The sequence below is a fragment of the Camelus bactrianus genome, chromosome 10 (genome assembly GCF_048773025.1).
Source record: "Camelus bactrianus isolate YW-2024 breed Bactrian camel chromosome 10, ASM4877302v1, whole genome shotgun sequence".
NCBI classification, from domain to species: Eukaryota; Metazoa; Chordata; class Mammalia; order Artiodactyla; family Camelidae; genus Camelus; species Camelus bactrianus.
In genome coordinates, this window is record NC_133548.1 from 35,260,800 (window position 1) to 35,281,819 (window position 21,020).

Here is a 21,020-nt window from a genome sequence, read left to right on the forward strand (position 1 = left end):
TTACCCTATCTAAGTGACTGCAGCAGCTTAGCACTTCAGGGTAAACTTCAGCTCTGCCACTTACCGTTTTGTGTGCACTTGGGTAAATTACTTAACATCGAAACCATTCGTAAAGATGCTTGGCACAACGCTGGCTTATAGCAACCCTCAATCACCAGCAACTGCTACCGTTTTCTACAGCAGGGAGGTGGGGCCACAGTAGGCCTAAACAGCTGCCATTCATCCAAGTTCATTTTGAAAGGACTCCAAGGATCAAGTATTTCAAATGCAAACTAGACTTGAAATTGATAGCTATCTCTGGCAAAATCTTCGAGTCCTTCACTTTCTGAGACTTGGTCACATACTTACAAAAGTCTTTACTTAGTCCCCCTCTTTCTATTTACCAGATCTCCACTTTAATTTGGACCTAGTTTCCAGTCTGGACTGTTCCAAAGACTTCTTGGTTTTGACCTCCCTAACTGCCAGATTTTAATTTTTTAAATCTAACAAACCAACTAAAGTACCCTCACACAAAAACAACTTACTTGCTTAAAATTTTCTCTGAGGTCCCCAAGCTTAATGCGTAAGGTCTGAATTTCTTGCCTTGGCAAACAAAGCCATTCACAACCTAAATTAAACTGATTTTCCCAGCCTCTTGTCACTTCCAACCCTCACATCCAACAAACACTGTTCCCCCAACACACTGGGATCTTTCAAAGCCTTCACACCTTCACCATGCTCGTCCCTATTCAACCTTTAAGGTTTAGCCAAAATGTTCTCTTTAGTGAAACGTACCCAATTCCTCCAATGGTTTCTTCTTTAAGGTTCCATTATATTTATCACTTAATCTTTAACAGAGCACTTTATCGCTTTACATCTGCTATCCCAATATGCTCTTCTACTTCAGACGTTTTTCTCTCTGCTCCATTGCTATTATTTACAGAGTAGTTGTGGTGATAATATATTTGAAAACCACTCTGTAAAACTGTAAGGTGTAAGGGATCCCACCATTACCATACTGCTCTGAAGCAGAAACAGGAGGACTGAAGCAGAAGAGTAATGTTGCCTCTCTGCTTTTACTGGTTCGAAGTCTCAACAGGTTTTTTGGCCTGTTGTAGCCATTTATGAAAGATAACCAGCTTGTATAATGAATAGCTTTAAAAAATAATGAGTAGCCCTCCAGCAGCCCACCCAAGTAAACACCACACACAAGGAAAATCCACAAGATGTGTTACAGTAAAAAGAGGATCTATAAAAAGTTTTACTTTTTTCCTGTTATTTTTAATACAAGACAGACAAATAGTGAGTTGATCCTATTAGGAATAAAATATGGCATGGATTCCAGAAACAAGAACACATCTTTTTTTTTTCTTTTCATTTAGGCTTTTCAGTCACTATGCAATGATTATCGATTCGCCAAGGACAGTAACAGTCAGATACTGGAGAAAAAGAGGTATGAGAAACATCTTTTATTTTTTTCTAAAGAGGTGAAAATAAGTAAGATTTCTTATATTTCTCACTCATAAGATTTTTAAACTCTTAAAAATGCAATTTCCTCTTTTCAAAGCACATGCCATCTTAAAAAAAATCTTAGCAATGTACATTTGCACTCAAAGAAAAACATGCAGCGCCATTGTCTTCTGACAAAATTCTGCATAAAAACCCCACACAACTTTCTGCAAATACGCTCCCTCTTTATCATTTAGGGACTCCAAACCACAAACATTCAGTGCAATATTTATTGTTTCTTATTTCCGTAGGAAACACAGGACCAATGATATCTTATGAATACAACTGTTTCCTGATGTTTGAGCAACAGTCTCCCTCTTTTTAAAGTACTCTCTTTAACTTGCTGATGTAAGGTACAACTAGAATTCAGTAAAACTTGAGGGTCCAAGCGGAAGATGGAGGAGAAATACTTAAGGTGTACCCTGTGCCATAAACTTAGGAAAAAAATTTACACAGAAAAACAATGCCCCCCAAAACCTCAGATTTTTATCAATGCACCCTTTTAAAAAGTTTTTTTTTTAAATTTCTGAAAGCAGCTTAATGTGAATCAAAAGCAGTTCCTGAGTAACTGCGGTAAACAGTGTCTTTTTAAAATATACATACATACATATATATATATACATATATATGTATATGTATACATATATATATATATATTTATTTATTTGCAACTTAGCTCATTTTGGTTCTGCCTTAATTTACCTCCCCAGCTTTTAGTTTAATCATAGTTCCTTTCCTTTCAGTTCTCAATGTGCAAGTACAATAGCATCAGCTCCGAGAGTCGGCGTGGTGCAGATGTTTCCTGTCACTTGTGTGTGACTGCCTGCATGTCTGTCAGGTCAGGTTTCCAGAGTCACTGCAGGTCACAGTTCTCTCAGTCTCACAAAACCTGTGAGAGCCACAGGCACTTCACGTTTTCTTCATCAGACGCCGTGACTGCCATGTGTGGAGCTTGTTGTAGGCTGTCTGGAGCATCTCCTCTATGTGACTTACCAACTGAAAAACACAGTGAGACACTTTAAGCAACGACAGGGTAAAGGCTGCGGAAGCTAATGCTACTTGCCAGGTCTGGCAAGTACTTCAGAGTAGTTTCCAAGCTCTTTTGTATTTTCACAAGGCAACAAGCAAGCCCTCTGGGAAGGTGTTATCAGACACATTCTGCACAGAAAGGTAAGAGATGGTGCGGTACACAGCAGAGGCTGGAAATTCACCTGCTCTGCCTGGGTTGTATGTCTGCCCTGTCATTAACCAGCAATAGAGCAGCATGACAGCCTGTGTTCTAGGCCTCAGTTTCTTCTATCAAATGAAAGGAATGAACCAAACTAGTGATTTCTAGATTTAAACATTAGTTTCTTGACTAAGGACAAGAGGGTAGCATCCACCTTATCTTACAGAAAATTTGAAAAATGCCTTATTCCTCTGAAGATTCTGAATTCCTGATTCCTCTGAAGATGCAGCAGGTCTGGGATGAGACCCAGGAATCTTGATTTTCAAAAGCTCCTGCAGCTAATTCTGCTGCAGAGCCAATCTTTTGAAGCACTTTTCTATGTTCTCTAGGGCCTTTTCCAGATCTAACATTTCAGGATTCAATATAACTCAGCACATTACAGAAAATCTAAATGGTTCCAAGGCTTCACATCAGTACTATGTCACATCTTAGGTCAAGATTATTATCTTGAGTAGAAAAGAATTTTGCCCTCATCACGGACATAACTAAAAGTCAACAGGAACACACTGATCTAAGCTGATAGACTCCTGACGTAGAATGTCTTTGGAATATCTGTTCCTTGGAGGCGGACAGTGTTTAAGTGGTTGCAAGTAAAAGTCTTGTAAAATCTACAAGTCAATTCTGACAGTAGGAAAACAGAAACCAGAAGTCCTAAATCCTTTTAGCATGCCAGTATCTTAAATTTGGTCTGAAGTAGAGTTAAAAACCACCTTTATTTACCATATCTGTTATAATTGTGTGTGTGGGGGGGGGTGGGTGTATGTGTGTGGTGGTGGTGTTATGATATTTAGTTCGGTCTGGAAACTATATTAAAATCATTTATTCTGCTTGATTGGCAGCAGTGGTTCCACAGTACCAGCTAGAAAAGATGAACAACATATTCTCCTGTAAGGGTGTACATTGCCTCTCAATCTTTTTTTTAAATCATAGTGCTCCAGGCAGTTACAATCATATTTCCTATTTGTCATCCTTGCTCGGCTGAGAAGAAACTTAAGCTTCTTTTCTAAGTAATACTGTTGTATTTTGAGAAAAACCACTTAGAATATTTAGAGAATATTCTCTAACTAAAAATACTACTAATGAAGATTTTTCAGCTTTCAACTGTAAAACTCTCTGATTATTCTCCTTACTGAAATACTGAACTCTAAGTTCACATATACTGTTTTTTCCTAGTTAGCTCTGAGAGAACTTGCGTAACACAGAGAAACACTCTTGTGTGGTTACTCTAGCCTTGCATTAAAAACAATGCTAACAATCCTGGGCACAAGGTGACACCTCTCACTCATTACCTACTGCCTTGCCCTGCTGTAAACAGCCAGGGAGGCTGAAGGCAGACCATAGCCCAGGAACTGTTTCAATTGCTAGATTTGTACTTGCTACTCAGATTTTCAAAATAAATATTTTTAGGAACATACACACTGCTTGTAAGTCAATAAAAAAAAAGGCATAGAGATGATTATGACAAATGCCTGGGCAGGCCCTGGGAGGGTGTGAAAGAGGCACAGGCAACTGGACAGTGGTGCTCAGGAAACACCTCTGGGTACTAGTAATGTTCTATTTCTTACCATGATTGGTAGGTACACAGATATTGTCATATTATTTTAAAATTGTATGTATTTTACACACTTCTGAAGGTATGACACACATTACAATTAAAAAACAGTACCCCTGGCAACAGAAAAAAAAAAAAACTGTATATACTCATTCACAGGAAAACAAAGTTAATTTCATCTTTTTACATTTTACTACATAGAGAAAGAAAATCAGGTCAAAATCAGATTGTTGCCTTACATTTGTGCTTAAATACTGTCTCCGAATTTTTTCTTGGAATGGGCAGAGCTTTGTAACTTGGAATCGTTCCAAATTACTTTTCATTTTCACTACCTAAAAAAGATAAGAGAAATAATAAAATACAAAGAACTCTCAAGGAACCTACAGGGACCATGAGAAAAACATACATAGGAAGGTTACTTTCTTTTGTTTTTAGATTAACTGGCTCCATCAGGCAGAGAAGCAGTATCTAATGTATTTTGATTTTTTGAGTCATAATTCTTATTCTTCTTGATAATCTTGTGTGCATGTGTATAAATGTATAAGATATACAGTATATACTGTTTTAAAATTCCACTTGGTTTAATGTAAACATTTTAAAGTTTTTAAATCCTAAGTTATCATTTAAAATGGATGTATAGTATTTCAGTGTATGTGCATACATGCTTCTTTAACCAATCCCCTCCTGGTAGATATTTAGGCCATTTCTATGTCATAGATAGTGGGAGAGAAACATCTCTATGGCTAAATATTTACACACATTCATTCTTTTTTGTTTGTTTTCATACTCTTTTTCACTGAAGGTTATTACAAGATACTGAATATAGTTTCCTGTGCTATACAGAAGAAAAGTTTTTATATCTATTTTTATATATAGTAGTTAATGTTTGCAAATCTTGAACTTCCAAATTTACCCCTTCTCACCTCTTTTCCCCCCAGTAACCATAAGACTGTTTACTATGTCTGCTAGTCTCTGTTTCATAAATATGTTCATTAGTGTCTTCTTTTTTTAGATTCCACATATGAGTGATATCATATGGTCTTTTTCTTTCTTTCTGGCTTACCTAGAATGACGATCTCCAGCTCCATCTATGTTGCTGCAAATGGCATTATTTTAGTATTTTTTTTTGGCTGAGTAGTATTCCATTATATAAATAAACCACAGCTTCTTTATCCAGTCATCTGTCAATGGACATTTAGGTTGCTTCCATGTCTTAGCTATTGTATACAGTGCTGCTATGAACAATGGGGTGCAAGTATCTTTTCAAATTAGAGTTCCCTTCGGATATATGCCCAGGAGTGGGATTGCCAGATCATATGGTAAAGCGTATTTTTAGTTTTCTGAGGAATTGCATCAAACTACGTTCCCACCATGTATAGGAGTGTTCCCTTTCTCCACATCCTCTCCAGCATTTACCGTTTATGGACTTTTTAATGATGGCCGTTCTGACTGGTGTGAGGTGATACCTCATTGCAGTTTTTTTTTTTCCTTTTTCAGTTTTATTAGGTAGAATTATTACAGTTCGACTGCACATACACACCATAGTGCATGTAAATACATATATACAATATACTGCAAATTTTTTTTAGTTTACATGTGTGTACTGATCATTGTTTCTAAGAACAGATTAGAGCTTTAGCTTTTTAAACTTACATAGTTATCAAAGGAACAAAACCACAAAATATGAATCAACAGAACACAGTAATTCAATCATAAAGGACAGTCAAATGTGCTTACACATATTCAAGAAATCAGTCACCTAAGTTATAAATAGTAAGTTCATTTGTGTCATTACTTTTTTTTTTTTAAGATTCCACATATAAGTGGTATCATATGGCATTTTTCTTTCTCTTTCTGGCCCACTTCATTTAGAATGACAATCTTCAGGTCCATCCATGTTGCTCCAAATGGCATTATTTTATTCTTGTTTATGGCTGAGTAGTATTCCATTGCATGTATGTACCACATCTTCTTTATCCAGTAATCTTTTGATGTTGTTTCCGTGTCTTGGCTATTGTAAATAGTGCTGCTATAAACACTGGGGTGCATGTGTCTTTTTGAATTTTATTTTTCTCTGGATATATGGCCATGGGTGGGATTGCCGGATCACGTGGTAAGTCTGTTTTCAGTTTTTTAAGGAATACCTCATTGTAGTTTTGATTTGCATTTCTCTGATAATTAGTGATATTGAACATCTTTTTCACATGTCTCTCTGCAATTTATATGCCTTCATTGGAGAACTGCTTGTTTAGGTCTTGCCTATTTTTGGATTGGGTTGTGTTTTTGTTATTAAGTTGTATGAGCTGTTTATATATATATTCTGGAAATTAACCTTTGTCAGTTGCCTCATTTGCAAATATTTTCTCCCATTCTGTAGACTGTCTTTTTGTTTTGCTTATGGTTTCATTTGCCATGCAAAAGCTTTTAAGTTTTATTAGGTCCCATTTGTTTATTTTTGCTTTTATTTCTATTGCCTGGGTAGACTGCCCTAGGAGAACACTACTAGGATTTATGTCAGAGGATGTTATGCCTATGTTTTCTTCTAGGAGGTTTATAGCGCCTTGTCTTATATTTAAGTCTTTAAGCCATTTTGAGTTTTGTATTTTTGCATATTTTTGTGTATGGTGTGAGAGAATGTTCTAACTTCATTGGTTTACATGCTGCTGTTCAGTTTTCCCAATACCACTTGCTGAAGAGACTGTCTTTTCTCCACTGTATATTCTTTCCTCCTTTGTCGAAGATAATTCATTGTAGGTCTGTGGGTACAGATACTCATTCTTAATTTAGATTAAATTTCTAAGTGTTGAATTTCTGAGTCAAAGCACTTTTTAAAAAGGTAGAATTTGGAGCGGAGTAAAAAATTATATTCTTAGCAACTTGACCAACACTGATCATTTTAAGTTTTTTATTCTTTTGCAAATTATAGATGAAAAAATGCTTTTTTCACTGTAGCTTTAAAGCCAGTTTATGTGAATACTAGTGAGTATGAAAATTTCCTCTTAGATTTACTGGGCCACTCGTACTCTTTAGTGAGTTACCTGTTAAGTCTTTCACCTTTATTTTTAATGGGATATTTATTTTTCTCTTAAAGACTGTTTATAAGAGCAATCTATATAGTAAAACTATTACCATTATACTAAAAATATTTTTTTCCATTTGTCAAGTTCTGTAATTGGTTAAAATAATTTTAGTGTTAAATAGCTAGTGCTATATTTCTTATAAATATCAGTTTAAATTTCATTACCCCTAAAACATATACCAAATAAATAATTTTACTGATGTGACTTGTTTGGGGTTTCTGTTCTTCAATAACTCCCAGTGGCTTGTATCTACCCAGAGGTAGATACAAGTTTTAAAGATGTACAATTGAAAAGTTATGGAATTGGTCTGGATTTCAAGTTTCTTAATCTGCAAAATGGGTATCAATCACCTATTTCATCAGGATGCTGTGAGACTTAAATGAAATACTGTATGCAAAGTTGTGTCTAGCACATGGTAAGCATTCAACACAATTTTTCAATTTCAAAATAACACCTCACTAAGTCACACTACAACAGTTGGCTAAGTTTAGAACTGGTTCTGACCTTTTCTTCTAGGAATGGCGTATTAACAGGAAAACAGGACCAGAAATGCCGTAGAAGTTCCCCAACAGCCACATACAGGTGTTTCAATTCAGACTGAATATCATTTGGCACCATCTCTGCAAAAGAAAAAGAGGTCCACAGAGTAAAAGCTATTTTCCCATATGTATAGTCTCTGAAAGAATGACCACTCAGAGAATAAATTTGAATGTGTACTCTTTGCCAATGCCAAACCAGGTTGTGCTATTCTAAATTGATTTTTGTGGCAAATGACAGAATTCAAATTCTCTTGGGATTTTGGAGGAATTTTCAGGTTTTGCTTTGTTTTAAGAGGCAAGACAGAAAATAAAAAACTTTTAGCATGACATAGGGAGATAAGCTATGTGCCACTGTTTACAATCTTAAAACAATTCTGAAATGTAAGCTCTTGTCTAGATGTTTCAGGATCTGGATGCATAAAACAAAACAAAAATTCCATAAATCTTTCAAAGAAAAACCAGTAAAACTTAAGCACTGGTCTCAACTTGCTCTTTATGGCTTATTTAAGTGATGGGATAGCAACAGAAGATGGTCCAGCACGTACGGTTTATGGCTTGCTGTGTCCCTCCCTGCATAAGTGCTCCTCCAGGTGACAGTGCTGTGATGGTACTACTGGCAGCACTACTTGAGAGAACCTGAAAGAAATTTAAGACAGAGAAAGTTGTTTTCCTCTTTTCTGCCACCTTTTTTACATTTCAGTTTTACAGCAAAATGTCCAGTAAGTCTTTATCTTGTATAAATATATAATTTATAGCAAGAGTGGACTACTTTCCATGAAGTTAGAAACATAGTATGTGTAGTAACAGAATTACCTACCAATCTTCCAGTAATACCAGGCAAGTCCCCAGGTACCTCAAAAAACACGCTTTTGCCTACTCAAGCCCTTATTTAAGCACTATCATAACTTGTGAACTCTTGGCACTGAAGGTAAAATTGAGTTTATAGAAAGAAAACAAGTCAATAAAACATGTTAACATGCATCATTGCTGACAGCTGAAAAACACCCCCAGCAGAACAGAAACATATCATTTGTCATTTTTTAAGGAAGTAAATACAGCTAACCAAATGGGGGAAAAAACACATCCCTTAATGTATCAGTATCAAAATTTAGGGACATAAGTGACCTATCTTTTCAACGAGTATCTAACAAATGCCAGGCACTGGCCATAGAGAGGAACAGGTCATTTCCTGAACAGCTCAAGCACAGGGTTAGTGCGTCCAAGGCTTTTCAATGGAGTTTTTACAAGCAGAAACCCATGTGTGTAAGGGCTGGATAAAAAAAAAATTTTTTTAACTCGGTTTAAGAGTACATTACACGACAACCATGAGTTGAGGGGACATGAAGAGTTCACTTTGTTCCTATTTCCTTTGGTCAGAAATGCTATATAATGCATTGTGACTAGACGCTCCAGTGACTGCTGAGCTTGCTGACTAGCCACTGGCTGCACTCAGGTGTACACACCTGAGGCCAGAGAATCTCTTAGGCCTTCCTGACTCAATTCATGTGTCTCAGATAATGAAATCACTCATTTTGGGGCATGGGAAAGAATCTAAATATTTGAGATGTACCACAGTTTAAAAAAGTTAGGTGGATCTACTTGGGCTCAAGGGCCAGATGTTGGACAGTTACAGTCTAGAAAGACATAGTCAAATAATCCCGAATTTGTTATGTGTGCATATATATATGCACATGTATATTTCCTTGCTGTGTCTGCTAAGGCGACAATGACACCAATAGCAAATGACATCCCAACAGCAGTAAGTACATCTAGCACTCAGATCTTGGTTTCTAAATCTACTCAGAAGGAAGTAGTTTCTAAATCTACTAAAAGGAAGATTCCGTGGCTGGGCGGGAAAGGATAAGATGAACCTGGAACATTTATCTCATTGTGCTGTAACATACAGAGGTGCTCAAAAATTGATGAGGACACCATCAGGAAGATACAGTAGCCGGTATGAAGGGCGTGGGAAGGGTCTGAATACAAAGGGGCAAAGCTACATTTTGGGGGGTGACATCCATGAGTACATGCTAATACAAATAAATAAATACACACAAGAGACAGAAAGAGAAGCTATTCCTTTTTTAGCAGAATGTCAATTGATGGCATGACAGAATTAGAAAACCACCATTTAACCACTACCATGGTAATAACTTTTCAGCAACAATCATCAACAGATTCTTAAGTACTAATGGGTAAAAGTTTGATGGGAAATAGAACATATACTAGTCTCTCCCCACAATATACTTATTAATTGCAAAGCAAAATCAGTAACTTTATGGTAGAGAAGCCAGGTAGATACCACTTTACCTTAACCAAGTGATCAAAGTTAGTACTGCAAGTTAGGGCAAATAAATACATGTTTTCTGATATGATGCACTAAGGATGACACATCACTTACACATTTACTCAGGTGGTATTCTTGCCAAAAATGCATAATATAAAATCCAATTATGAAGAAATACTAGAGAAACGGAAATTAAGGGCATTCTACAAGAAACGAACCTATACTTTTCGAATATCCAGGTAATGAAAGACAAAGATTGAAAAACTGTTCCGTTTTAAAGGAGACTAAAAGATATGAAAACTAAATGCAACTCATGAACCTGACTTGGATGCTGGATCAAGAAGAAAAGGTTTCCTTTGTTATACGGCCACTGGTGGTACAACTGGTGAAATTTCTGTAAGACCTATAGGTTAGATAATAATGCTTTATCAATGTTAATTTATTGTTTCTATAGTACTGTTATTTATGAGAATGCTTTGTTTTAGGGAAATACGGGCTGAAATATTTAGGAGTAAAGGGATCTACACTTAAAATGGGTCAGAAAACATTTTTTAAAACTTTCTGTAAATCTGAGATTACTTCAAAATAAAAAGTAAAAAAATAAGTCCCAATATGAAATAAGCACTGTAACACAGATATGAATTCAGTGTCTCAGTGTTTATGAAAACAGAGAAAAGGAAAAAAACAACTCATTACTGGGCATGTTGAGGACTGCTTAAAAGAGGCAAAAGAATTTGAGGTGTCGTGAATTATTATTGTTATCAGTTCTGCAGAAGCAGAAAACAGGCTAAGGATACTCTAAGAGAGAAAGCAGGAGCAAAAGCACAGGAAGCCATGTAGATGATACGATTAAAAAACTCTGGGTAGTTTAGTGTGTTAAGCTGGAGTACGGGACTCTTGGTTATGTTGGGAAGGGAATGGTGGAGACATGGCCGGAGTTGGGACTGGAGAAGTGGGTTAGGGTTGGATTATAAAGAATGTGGCACGCCAAAGGCATCTAGACAATTATGGTGGGAACAAGGTGGGGACAGTGAAGGCTTTTAAGCTGCAGACTGATAAGACAGCAGAATGTTTTGAGCAACATAACTTGCAGTGGCACTGTAGGACACTGATCAGGTTTGCCTAAATCAAGGTGATGGAGTCAAGAAATACTGAAGAACTGACAGAACTTGCTGATCAACTGAAGTATGAATAAGGACAGTAGAAAATGAAGACTAATGTCCAGAAACTTTTTTGAAATCTGGGAGGTTTTCCCAATAAAACTATGTATGTAGAAGGAAAAAATATGCTATCACAAAACTCACCTTATGTTTCATTTATCATCTTATTTTCAGATGCTTCTTGAAAATGCCAAATATATACCTCTTCTACCTCTCGACTTTTTCAATTTATTTAGCAGAAAAATATCTTTAAATCCCACTGAAGTATTAGTTTTATAGCTCATTCTGAATGTGCTCATAAACTGAGGAAGTTAACTACGGGAATTCCGGTTTTCACACAGTGCAAGTCACCTACCTGAGTTAATCTGGGTGTATAAGCTTCCATTTCTTGTCTAATACTTTGAAAAGAATTAAGAATGTCCTGACTTGTTGCATACTGTAATGACTGGATTGGAGTTGGACCATGATAATACCTGAAGGTTAGCAAAGAAGAAATTACTAATCACAAAGAACGAAGATGCTCAACATTTGTCTTTCAATTATTTTAGCAGTCTCAATACAACATTCTCCCTCAAGTAGAGTTAAAGATATTTCAATAAAATAATTTAATTTCTATAAGAGTAGTAAGAATAAAACAGCACAGAGAGCAAAAATTAATTTTCTTAGTTTTAATCATTTAGGATCCTTTCCTGAGATGCACAAATTTTTAAGGAAATAGATGGTTACTGTATTTTACAGTAACAAACTAAAACTTGAGTGCTATACTTGCAGAACATATTCTGCAATGACTTGTGTTATATACAACTATTCTGCCTCAAGCTAATTTAATATTGACCAAACTTACCTATCTGACTTCTTGAGGTTTAGTGCAATTGTTTTTATGGAATTATTTTTTCCCAAGTCTTCATATTCAATGGACTCTTGCAACTTCGCCTATAATTAACATAGCACTTTTTATTGTAACTTTCCATTACAAAAGTAATGAACATGACTGAAAAAGGAAAACTGTACAGAGGGTAAATATGAAGTTTTCCCACCAATACCCTCACTTCCCAGACATAACTGTTCTACAAATGGTTGAACCTATTTTCTCACCAACCATTTATAAAGTACCTGCTTTCCTACATTCTGACCATATTATTACCAAACTTTTAATATTTGAAAATTTGAGAGATGAAAATGTGTATTTTACTATTCCCCCCAAATTAAAAAAAAGCAAGCAAAATAACACTGATTTTATATGTGTTGGAAATACTTTTCTTCCAATTCGGTGTTTTTCAGTTTCAATTATTCCCTTTATTCTTATTCTTCCGTGTTAATTTTTTTGCTTACATCTTGATCCACTCAGAATTTACCTGGGAATAAGGAGGGAGTATGAGTTTTTAAAAAATACGAAATAATTAATCAGTTCTCCTAACACCATTTGTAGAATGTCTTTTCCCACTGATTCTGAAATGCCATGTTTATATGTATTTAATCCCTCCAAGTACTGGGGTTTACGTTTGGATTCTTTATTTTAATTTTACTAATCTGTTTTCTCCTGGGCTAGTAACAAACTGCTATATTTCTACAGCCTTGTAAAAAAAAAAAAAATCAGATGAAGACAATTTATGTAAACATCTGTGAAAGTAATTTTACAGTATTTCATCCTCTACATAGCTATGAAATTCATCTGGTCAGTTCTCATCTGTAGCTACCACATCTAGGATATTAAATATACTAAATATAATCTCAAAAAAGACCAATTTGAAAACTTGGTATTTTAAATTACCCTTATTTTAAGAGTCTGAATAGTCCTACCTTATCATGATATTCAGAGTAATACATCTATCAGTCTCACCTTATCTAGACTCAGTCTAAGTTTTTACTACTTTCTTAGCTCTTCACCCTTCAGCCAACTTCAAGGGCACACTGAAGTCTTCACTACTTTTCACATGTCAAGCTCATTTCTACCCCTGCTGCCGCCTTACCTAAGTCATGCCCCTACCCAAGCTCTCATATAGATCCAAATCTTAAACTGCCAAGGCCTAGTTATGTCACCTGACTTTCACAATGAACTGAAAGCTCCACAAATGTAAGGACTCTGTTATTACTTCTGGATTTCTCATTCTATAAAACCCTTACAGAACACACAGCAGATAACTACTGACTTGAAAGAACACCTCAAGTAAGCATTTATTGTTGAATATTATGAAAATTCACACAATGATTTTTGACAGCTTTCACTACCAAGAATCAAGAATACTTCGTGCAGTTCTTCCTAGCATCACTTCCTAGATTTCTTCTTTAGCATCTCTCTATAACTTACATTTCAGCTTTACTTTTTTCTTTGGTCAGAAAAGAAATATCTTATTGGCTTTGTTAATTTTAAAGGAGAATATCCCTGTAGAAATATACATTAAGTTATTGAAATATATAAAGACTTGCCCATAAATCCCCTTTTAAAGTTTATAAATTTAATTATATCATATAATTTGTCCTGTGAACTTTATTTATTAACGTATGCTTTGGTTCCTGTTGTAAATAATACAATTACTATACTTTAAAATTTACTTTGTAGTTATTCTTTTGATTTTGTCTTACTATTAATGAACTGAACTACTGTTATGGCATATGTGAACTCTTAAATTTATCAATAATTAATCCTTTTAAAGTCATTAATCACTGCACGAATCAATACCCATTGTATGACTGTACCATGGATAGTAGGATGTTTGCTATTTTCTCGAATACTGTAATGAGTATCTTTATCGAAATCTCTGCACATATAAATATCCAAAATGGAATACTCTCCATAAGTAGAATTAAAAGCATAAACCTTTAAAATTTTAATAAATACCGCCTGATTGCCCTCTAAGAAAGTTTTATCATTATTTTTTATAATTAAGGAGAGAGGAACTGAAAACAATGAGGGATGGAATAGCTTGGCAAAGTTGCAGGGAGAGAAGAAATACACAAGTAGGGAACTGTCCATTCTCCCCTACAACTCAGTGATTTCTTCAGTATTTAATGACAGATATTTCCTGTTCTGAAATGCCAGGTTTAACAGGGGGGCCAAATCCTATCTTCTAAAATCATATACACAAACCTTTATTTTTTTCCTTTCTGTCACACTGCCTTTGTATGCCTCTTTCCCAGAAAATAAAACTGTATGTCAATACGTGTGTATGCGTACATGTGAAGGAAAACAAAACAATGTAACAGTTAACAGACTTGAGTCCATGGCAAGTAGGCTGGCGAGCCAAAACTGAGGAAGTACTCTCAAAATGTTCTATAATTTAAGCCAAATGCTTAACATCTTGGTTAGAAGAACTGAGTCATTTGAACTAATCAAGGGTCAACATAATGTACCAGCGGTTATACAAGGTATTTGGAGAAATGTGAGCCATAAGCGTTCCAAATTTTTTTACCCATACCCTTTTGACTGCTGGCTGAAAGCAGTCTGCATCTCCAGAATTTCCATCAATGCCACTGGGCTCACCATTTTGTTCACTTTGTGCTTCTCTGAAAAGAAAGAGAAAAAAATGTTAAAAAAACCACAAGCAGAACAACAAAACTCCCTCTGGCTACCACAGAAAGTCCAGTTACTGCACTTTTGCATGTATACTTAACTGTTTCCTGAGACCTGCTGCCAGGACCATGGCACTGTGATGGTTAAATCTCTTGATGATGGCAGCATTACTATTCTCTCTTATGGATTTAGAATTAGAAGTAGACGGCACAGAGGAAATGCCATAGCCCTGTGAGAAATGATTTAGTAGATTAAAAATAAAGTTCTGGTTTCCTTATCTATTATGAAAGACATATTGAGTTGAATAAATTTTCTAGATGATAGGACTTCATTAATTCTGAACATTAAAAAATATTTATAAACAAACATTTAAAAATAAGTGAAATGATACACATAAAAATGAAGAAATACCACTAACTGCTTTTAGCCTCACAAAAATATCTTAATTGTAAGCTCCATTATTTTCTTCTCAAACAGCAATTCTGGATCTAGCTAGCAAAATTTTAAATGAAGGAACACAATACAGGTGAAAAAAGCATGGACTTTGGAGTCAGATAGATACAGATTCAAATTCTGATTTTATCATTTTTCCAATATTACTCTAGGCAAGTCAGTCAACTTTTCTAAGTTCTATAAGAAGGAATATTGGAGAATTAAATGAGACAGCATTTTCAAACATGTCTTGTCTTGAGTGCATGGCTGTAGATAGAAAGTTGGTATGACCCTGAACCAAAGGAGCCAAAATTCTAGTTGGTGGGATCCTGGGCTGTAAGCCAGTCTATATACTTAAAACCTATAGATGCTACATGAGAGAAAGAGGTCAATCCCACTGCAGGGGTTGGGGTGGGGTTTGTGTGTAGGGGGTGTGTGTGAACAGGGGTTGGTTCAAAAAAGCTTCACTGAGCATCATAAAATGATTAGTGCTTGCAAAGCAGACAGGGAAACAACACTCTGCTCAAACAGAAGTACAGAAGTAACGTAATACATTTTCTGTCATGGATTTGTATACAGTTCAGTATACCTGGAACGAAGGCCAGGGACTGGTGAGACAAAAGGTTAAAGATATAAAAGAAAGACTGTAAAAAGACTCATATGCCATTCAATCATTTATCTAATAGTTACTGAGGGCCTAATATAGGCCATGTGATAGCGATAGGCAACTAAATAAAAACATTTAGTTTCATGGAATTTATATTCTACTGAGAGGAGACTGACAAATGACAAAACAAGGTTAAAAAAAAAAAGATCACGTCTGAAAGTGACAGATGCTATGGAGAAAATAAAAGACAGGGTTGTAGTGACTGTAACAGGATGAGATATTTTGGACAGGGAGGTTACAAAAGGTCTCCCTGAAGAAGTGACATTAGAACAAATGTCTAAAAGATGGGTAGAAGCCAGTGAGATAGAAGAGTAGGAAGAAGGAACAGCAAAGTGCAAAGGCCCTAAAGGAGGAAAACGTTGGGAAAGACCTGAAAAAAGGCCACCGTGTTTGGAGTATGAATTGAGTTGAAACAGCCTCACCCAAGGCAGAAATAGGGAGGCCAAATCAAAAAGAGCCCTATAGGAGTTTTGATTTCATTCTAAGGTCAAGGAAAAGCCACTGAGGAGTTTCACATAGGGGAGTGTTAGGATCTGATTTGTAACTTTTACTGCTGGAGAAAAATTAACTATAGGGAACAAAAGTGGAACTAAGAAGATCAATCAGGAGGTTAATGCAAGCAACCAAGCCAAAGATGGCGGAAGCCTAAAAGCAAGAGGGTGAAAGTGGTCTGTGGAGACAGACAGTTATAGACAGATCAGATGTACTACAGATGATCTGTGATGAACTAAATGTTGGAGGTGAAGAAAGGGGAGGATTCAAGCAGACTGCTAGGTTTTGGCTTCAGCAAATGAGTCCAAGGTAATGTTTTGTTGTTGTTGTTTTAAACTGACAAAGGGAAGATTCAGGAAGATACAGGTTAAAGAGGATGGGAATCAAAGGTTCCACTTTGGACATATTATGTTGAAGTGTCTGTGAAATACCTAAGATAACAAGTGGGCAGTTGGATATATGATTTTGAAGTTCTGGGGTTAGACAGACCAAGACTAATTCAGAGTCATCATTACATAATCAGTATTTAAAGCAATGGAATGGAAAGAATGTATTCAGAAGGAGGCCCAAGTCCATATCCTGGGATAGTTAGAACAACTAGAGGATGACAGGGAAAGAAGAGGCACTAAAGGAAAAAGGTAATCAACCAACATTTCTGTTAAAGGGATTGGTTATATAAATGTTTATATACACATACAAGGGAATACTATGCAAGCACTTTAAAAAAATAATGGTAACACTGATTACTTATTTAGCACTTACTACATATCAGGCTCTTCCAACTCTTGTAGCAATCCTGTAAGGTCGGCTTTTTTTTTTTTTTTTTTGGTTTTGTTTTGCATTTGAAGCTGATATAACTGACACATAATACTGTGTAAGTTTAAGGCATACAATGTGTTGATTTGAGATTGCAATATGATAACACACAATTATCATCTCTTTTTTTTGTGGTGAGAACAACCAAGATCTAGTCTCTCAGAAACTCTGAGCTTTATATAATACAGTATTGTTGACCATACTGTGCATAAGATCTCCAGAATTTATCCATTAGTTGCAAGTTTGTACCCTTCAACAACATCTCCCCAATTTTTCTATCCTCTCCCTAAAATCAGTCCTATTAACCTCATTTTACAAGAAAAAACGGACTTTAAAATATTGAAAAAGACAGTCTAATCCAAGTAGTTTAGTTTTAAAGTCTATGTAATTTAAACAACTGTGTGGTATATTTAGCTTGGACTGATACTGTTAATAGGCAAAGTGAAGAAAGCTACACACTTGCATTTATGTTACCATTTTTATTTAAAAAAAAAACACTAAAATTTTCTCCCATTATATTAAACTCTATCTCTAAGCTTCATTTTTTTCAGGGTGATTAAAGAGGGCCACGTTTGTAATGTACTGAGATTCACAAAGGAAGTGACAGAGTGCTGAGAATTATCAAGAAAACAACCAAAAAAAAAAAAAAGAAAAAAGAAAACAACTGAATTTCATTAGGGAAATGACTCACTGGGGCACCAAGGAATATTTTCTATTAATTTATAATTTAGACTACAGAACAAAATTTTACCATTAGTTTTCTCACCTAGTACATACATACACTAAAATAAGAGGGAAAAGTTAGGGTTAAAAAAAAAGATAGGAAGGTACGAGTGTGTGCATACGGCCAGCAGAACAGGAGCCAAAGGAAGGACAAGAAAACTAAAATGTGTGAATGTGACGAGAAAAACTGAGGAAGGCAGGTTTCTAGCCTAGAAGAGAGGAAGGGGTGGAATCAGCCTTGATCAGAAGGATCACCTGTTGCTCTGTAATTGGATAAATTTCTAAGTCTGGAGTCAGGATGCTGAGGTAAGAAGCTCATACTTGATGGTCTAGCTGTTGAAACATACTGGGGCTAATGTCGGGTAAAGGTCATGATTGTGCTCAAGATTTGGCAAACAGTGGGCATTCAACAATGTTATCTTTTCTCTGTCTACTAATATTTACCCACATTTCTTTAATGTTAGCTAGAGCGAAAAACAAGTTAAACCTTCATTAATACCTAGACAACTGCTGATTTGGGAGCTAGAAAATTCTTTTAAAAAAATGTTTTAGCAAACGCACACAAGAATTTCAGTTCTCTAAGGCGATTTTAATAATGAACAGTGCTGCTGAAAAGCACTTCTGTTAAACCACTCCCCAAAACAGCATTTTGTTTCACCTTCTCACAAGTAGAACATCTACACTTAAAGCAATTTTGAAAACTATAAAAATGTTGAAGACTAGGAAGAGACTGTTTTCTCTCATAAATCCTTTTATTATTACTTACCTCATCTAATGATTTATCTTCCAAAGCTGTCAAATCAAGTAGTGGGTTTTTCACTCCTAATGATACCATTGTTTTTAACCCTAGAAAAATCAGTGAAATAAAAAGCTGATCAAGTCTTACCTTTCTCAAGGGAAAAAAAAAATCACTAACAGCATTAACAACTAGAGAGGAGCAAATTAAATGCTAGAGTATGTCAGGGACAAACAGTTACCTTTTTCATCTATTTTGGCACATTCTGCAAAGAGGTCCTTTGACCCTGTATTCAGCCGGTCCCTGTGAAAATAATGGGACTGAAAGAAACGTGTCCAGAATTCCTTTTCTGTCATGTTGTGGGGAACATTTTCTGCATATTTCATTTTTACTGTGGAAAAAAACAATACTTACATACTGAATTTTCATTTCTTAAAACCTCTCAAATTAGTTTAAATATAGACTAACAGCAAAACTAGATTAAACTGTTCAATTTTGCCAACTGTACATAATATAATTGCAAATATAAAAAAAACGGAGAGATTAGGAGAGGCACTACCTTTACAAATCTTAACAAATTACAAACAAAATCTTATTTTGCACCAAGAAAATCTGCAAGTTTCAAAGTTTTAGTGGAAACATCGAGATTGACTTTTCTTGTTTGACAATTTATATGTATGCACTTTCAATCCAAGGCCACAGTGTTAAGTGCTGGGGAAGTATAGATCATCATAACCCACTGGACTATTGTTCAGCACTGCAGAAGCTTACACTGAGCAAGGAGGTTAAGAGGTTAAGATCTCTTAAAGCCAGAGAGCTTAAGTTTAAAATACTAGGTCCACTATTTACTATTTGTGTGACCTTAGACAATTTATTTAATCTTTCTCTATCTTGGTTTCCACATCTGTATTATGAGGGTAATGATAGTACCCACTTCATAGGTATTATTTATGATGATTAAATGAGTTAACATACATGTAAGGCCTTAGAATGGTGTCTGACATATAGCAAACACTATATTATTATGTTGTTATCAGAAAGATACAAAAATAATCACATTATAATGTGATAAGACACAAGGCCCTATGGAAGGTAAGGGGAGGGGGCTTACGTCCGTCTGAGGAAATCAGGATTTTATAGAGGTGGCAATGAACTGATGTTTGAGGTGAGTCCTGTTGGAGAGAGATGTTTCCTAAGGACTAAAGGAGCAGGAGTGAGGAAATAGGAAGAGAGAACAGTGTATGGCTTGAGAGAGCGCTGTGTAGTCAGAAGAATGGCTGAAGCAGTGGCTGTCCACCTTGGCTGCATATCATAAATCATGAGACATTTGAACTTTTAGGATGATTTTTGCAAGGGAAATGATTTGTGGGTTAGAAAGGTCACTCTGGAGGCAGCATGAAGGATGATCTGAGTTACTACTCTAGAGACTCATTTATTGATGCCTCTGTAGCATGCCATCTTACTCAGAAACACTGAAGAGTAAATAGTTTAAGAACCACTGATGGAAAGAACATGAAAGTCATCATACCAATGGACTGATGACAGCACATTTATGCTAAGCCCTTAATACCTACCACGTGTCAGGCACTGGATTAAAGTACTTTACATATTTTACTGCACTTGATCGGGAATACAGGTGAAACTTTTTTTCTCATTGATGTATTACTGAATTTATCCAAACAAATATTTAACTTCCTGGAAGAACTGATTCTTCTTACCTGCTGGATAGGTCCTAAATATGGACTCAATTATATCAGAGGTTAAATTGTATCTCAAACCATTACATCCATCTGTTTGGGGCCGGACATCAGCCTAAAATAAAGACCACATGTATATCTGTATTTGTAGAATATTGGGGGAAGATGTCTAAGCACCAAGTGGACACTGTCCAAAGGTGGAAAAACAGACTTTCTGAATGAAATACAGAGACAGAGATAAGTCCCTCACCTTTACTTCTAGCATAGAGACAGGGCTCACAGAACCCTCACCTGGTTTCACATAGTTTCAGTGACCTGTAAAATCTGCTTTTTGAAAAGTCCAACACGGTCAAATAGGCCCACGTAAGTGTGGCCAAAGGCAGGTATCTAGTGGAGCTTTAAAATAAAATTTCTATATTTACCAAAACCACTATAAACCTTGGTTACTAAACAACTATTATCTGACTGATTTCTTTAAGAAAGGCCTTATGAATTCAATTCACTGATAAATTACCCAGAAAGATGCCAAACATGTAGCTGGTATTCAAATTTTTGTTAAATGTATAAACACTGCTTTGGTTTTACCAGAGTTATAGATTAAATTTCACTTTC

General features: G+C 35.8%; 1 protein-coding gene across 2 annotated transcripts in view; it reads right to left on the reverse strand.

Annotated features, from left to right (window-relative positions):
• Window positions 1–1,433: 1,433 nt before the first annotated feature.
• The window catches only part of GTF2H1 (general transcription factor IIH subunit 1), a 31,851-nt gene continuing 12,264 nt past the window's right edge, over window positions 1,434–21,020 (reverse strand). The window contains exons 5-15 of one of the 2 annotated variants that reach the window (XM_010964788.3): window positions 20,430–20,523; window positions 18,953–19,102; window positions 18,742–18,821; window positions 14,947–15,074; window positions 14,751–14,838; window positions 12,179–12,267; window positions 11,690–11,807; window positions 8,433–8,523; window positions 7,853–7,968; window positions 4,508–4,600; window positions 1,434–2,484 (exon numbers count right to left, since the gene is read on the reverse strand). In XM_010964788.3, the coding sequence (XP_010963090.1) occupies window positions 2,398–2,484; window positions 4,508–4,600; window positions 7,853–7,968; window positions 8,433–8,523; window positions 11,690–11,807; window positions 12,179–12,267; window positions 14,751–14,838; window positions 14,947–15,074; window positions 18,742–18,821; window positions 18,953–19,102; window positions 20,430–20,523 (1,134 nt within the window). In that variant the 3' untranslated portion in view covers window positions 1,434–2,397. The other variant, XM_074372279.1, reaches the window with a different exon arrangement.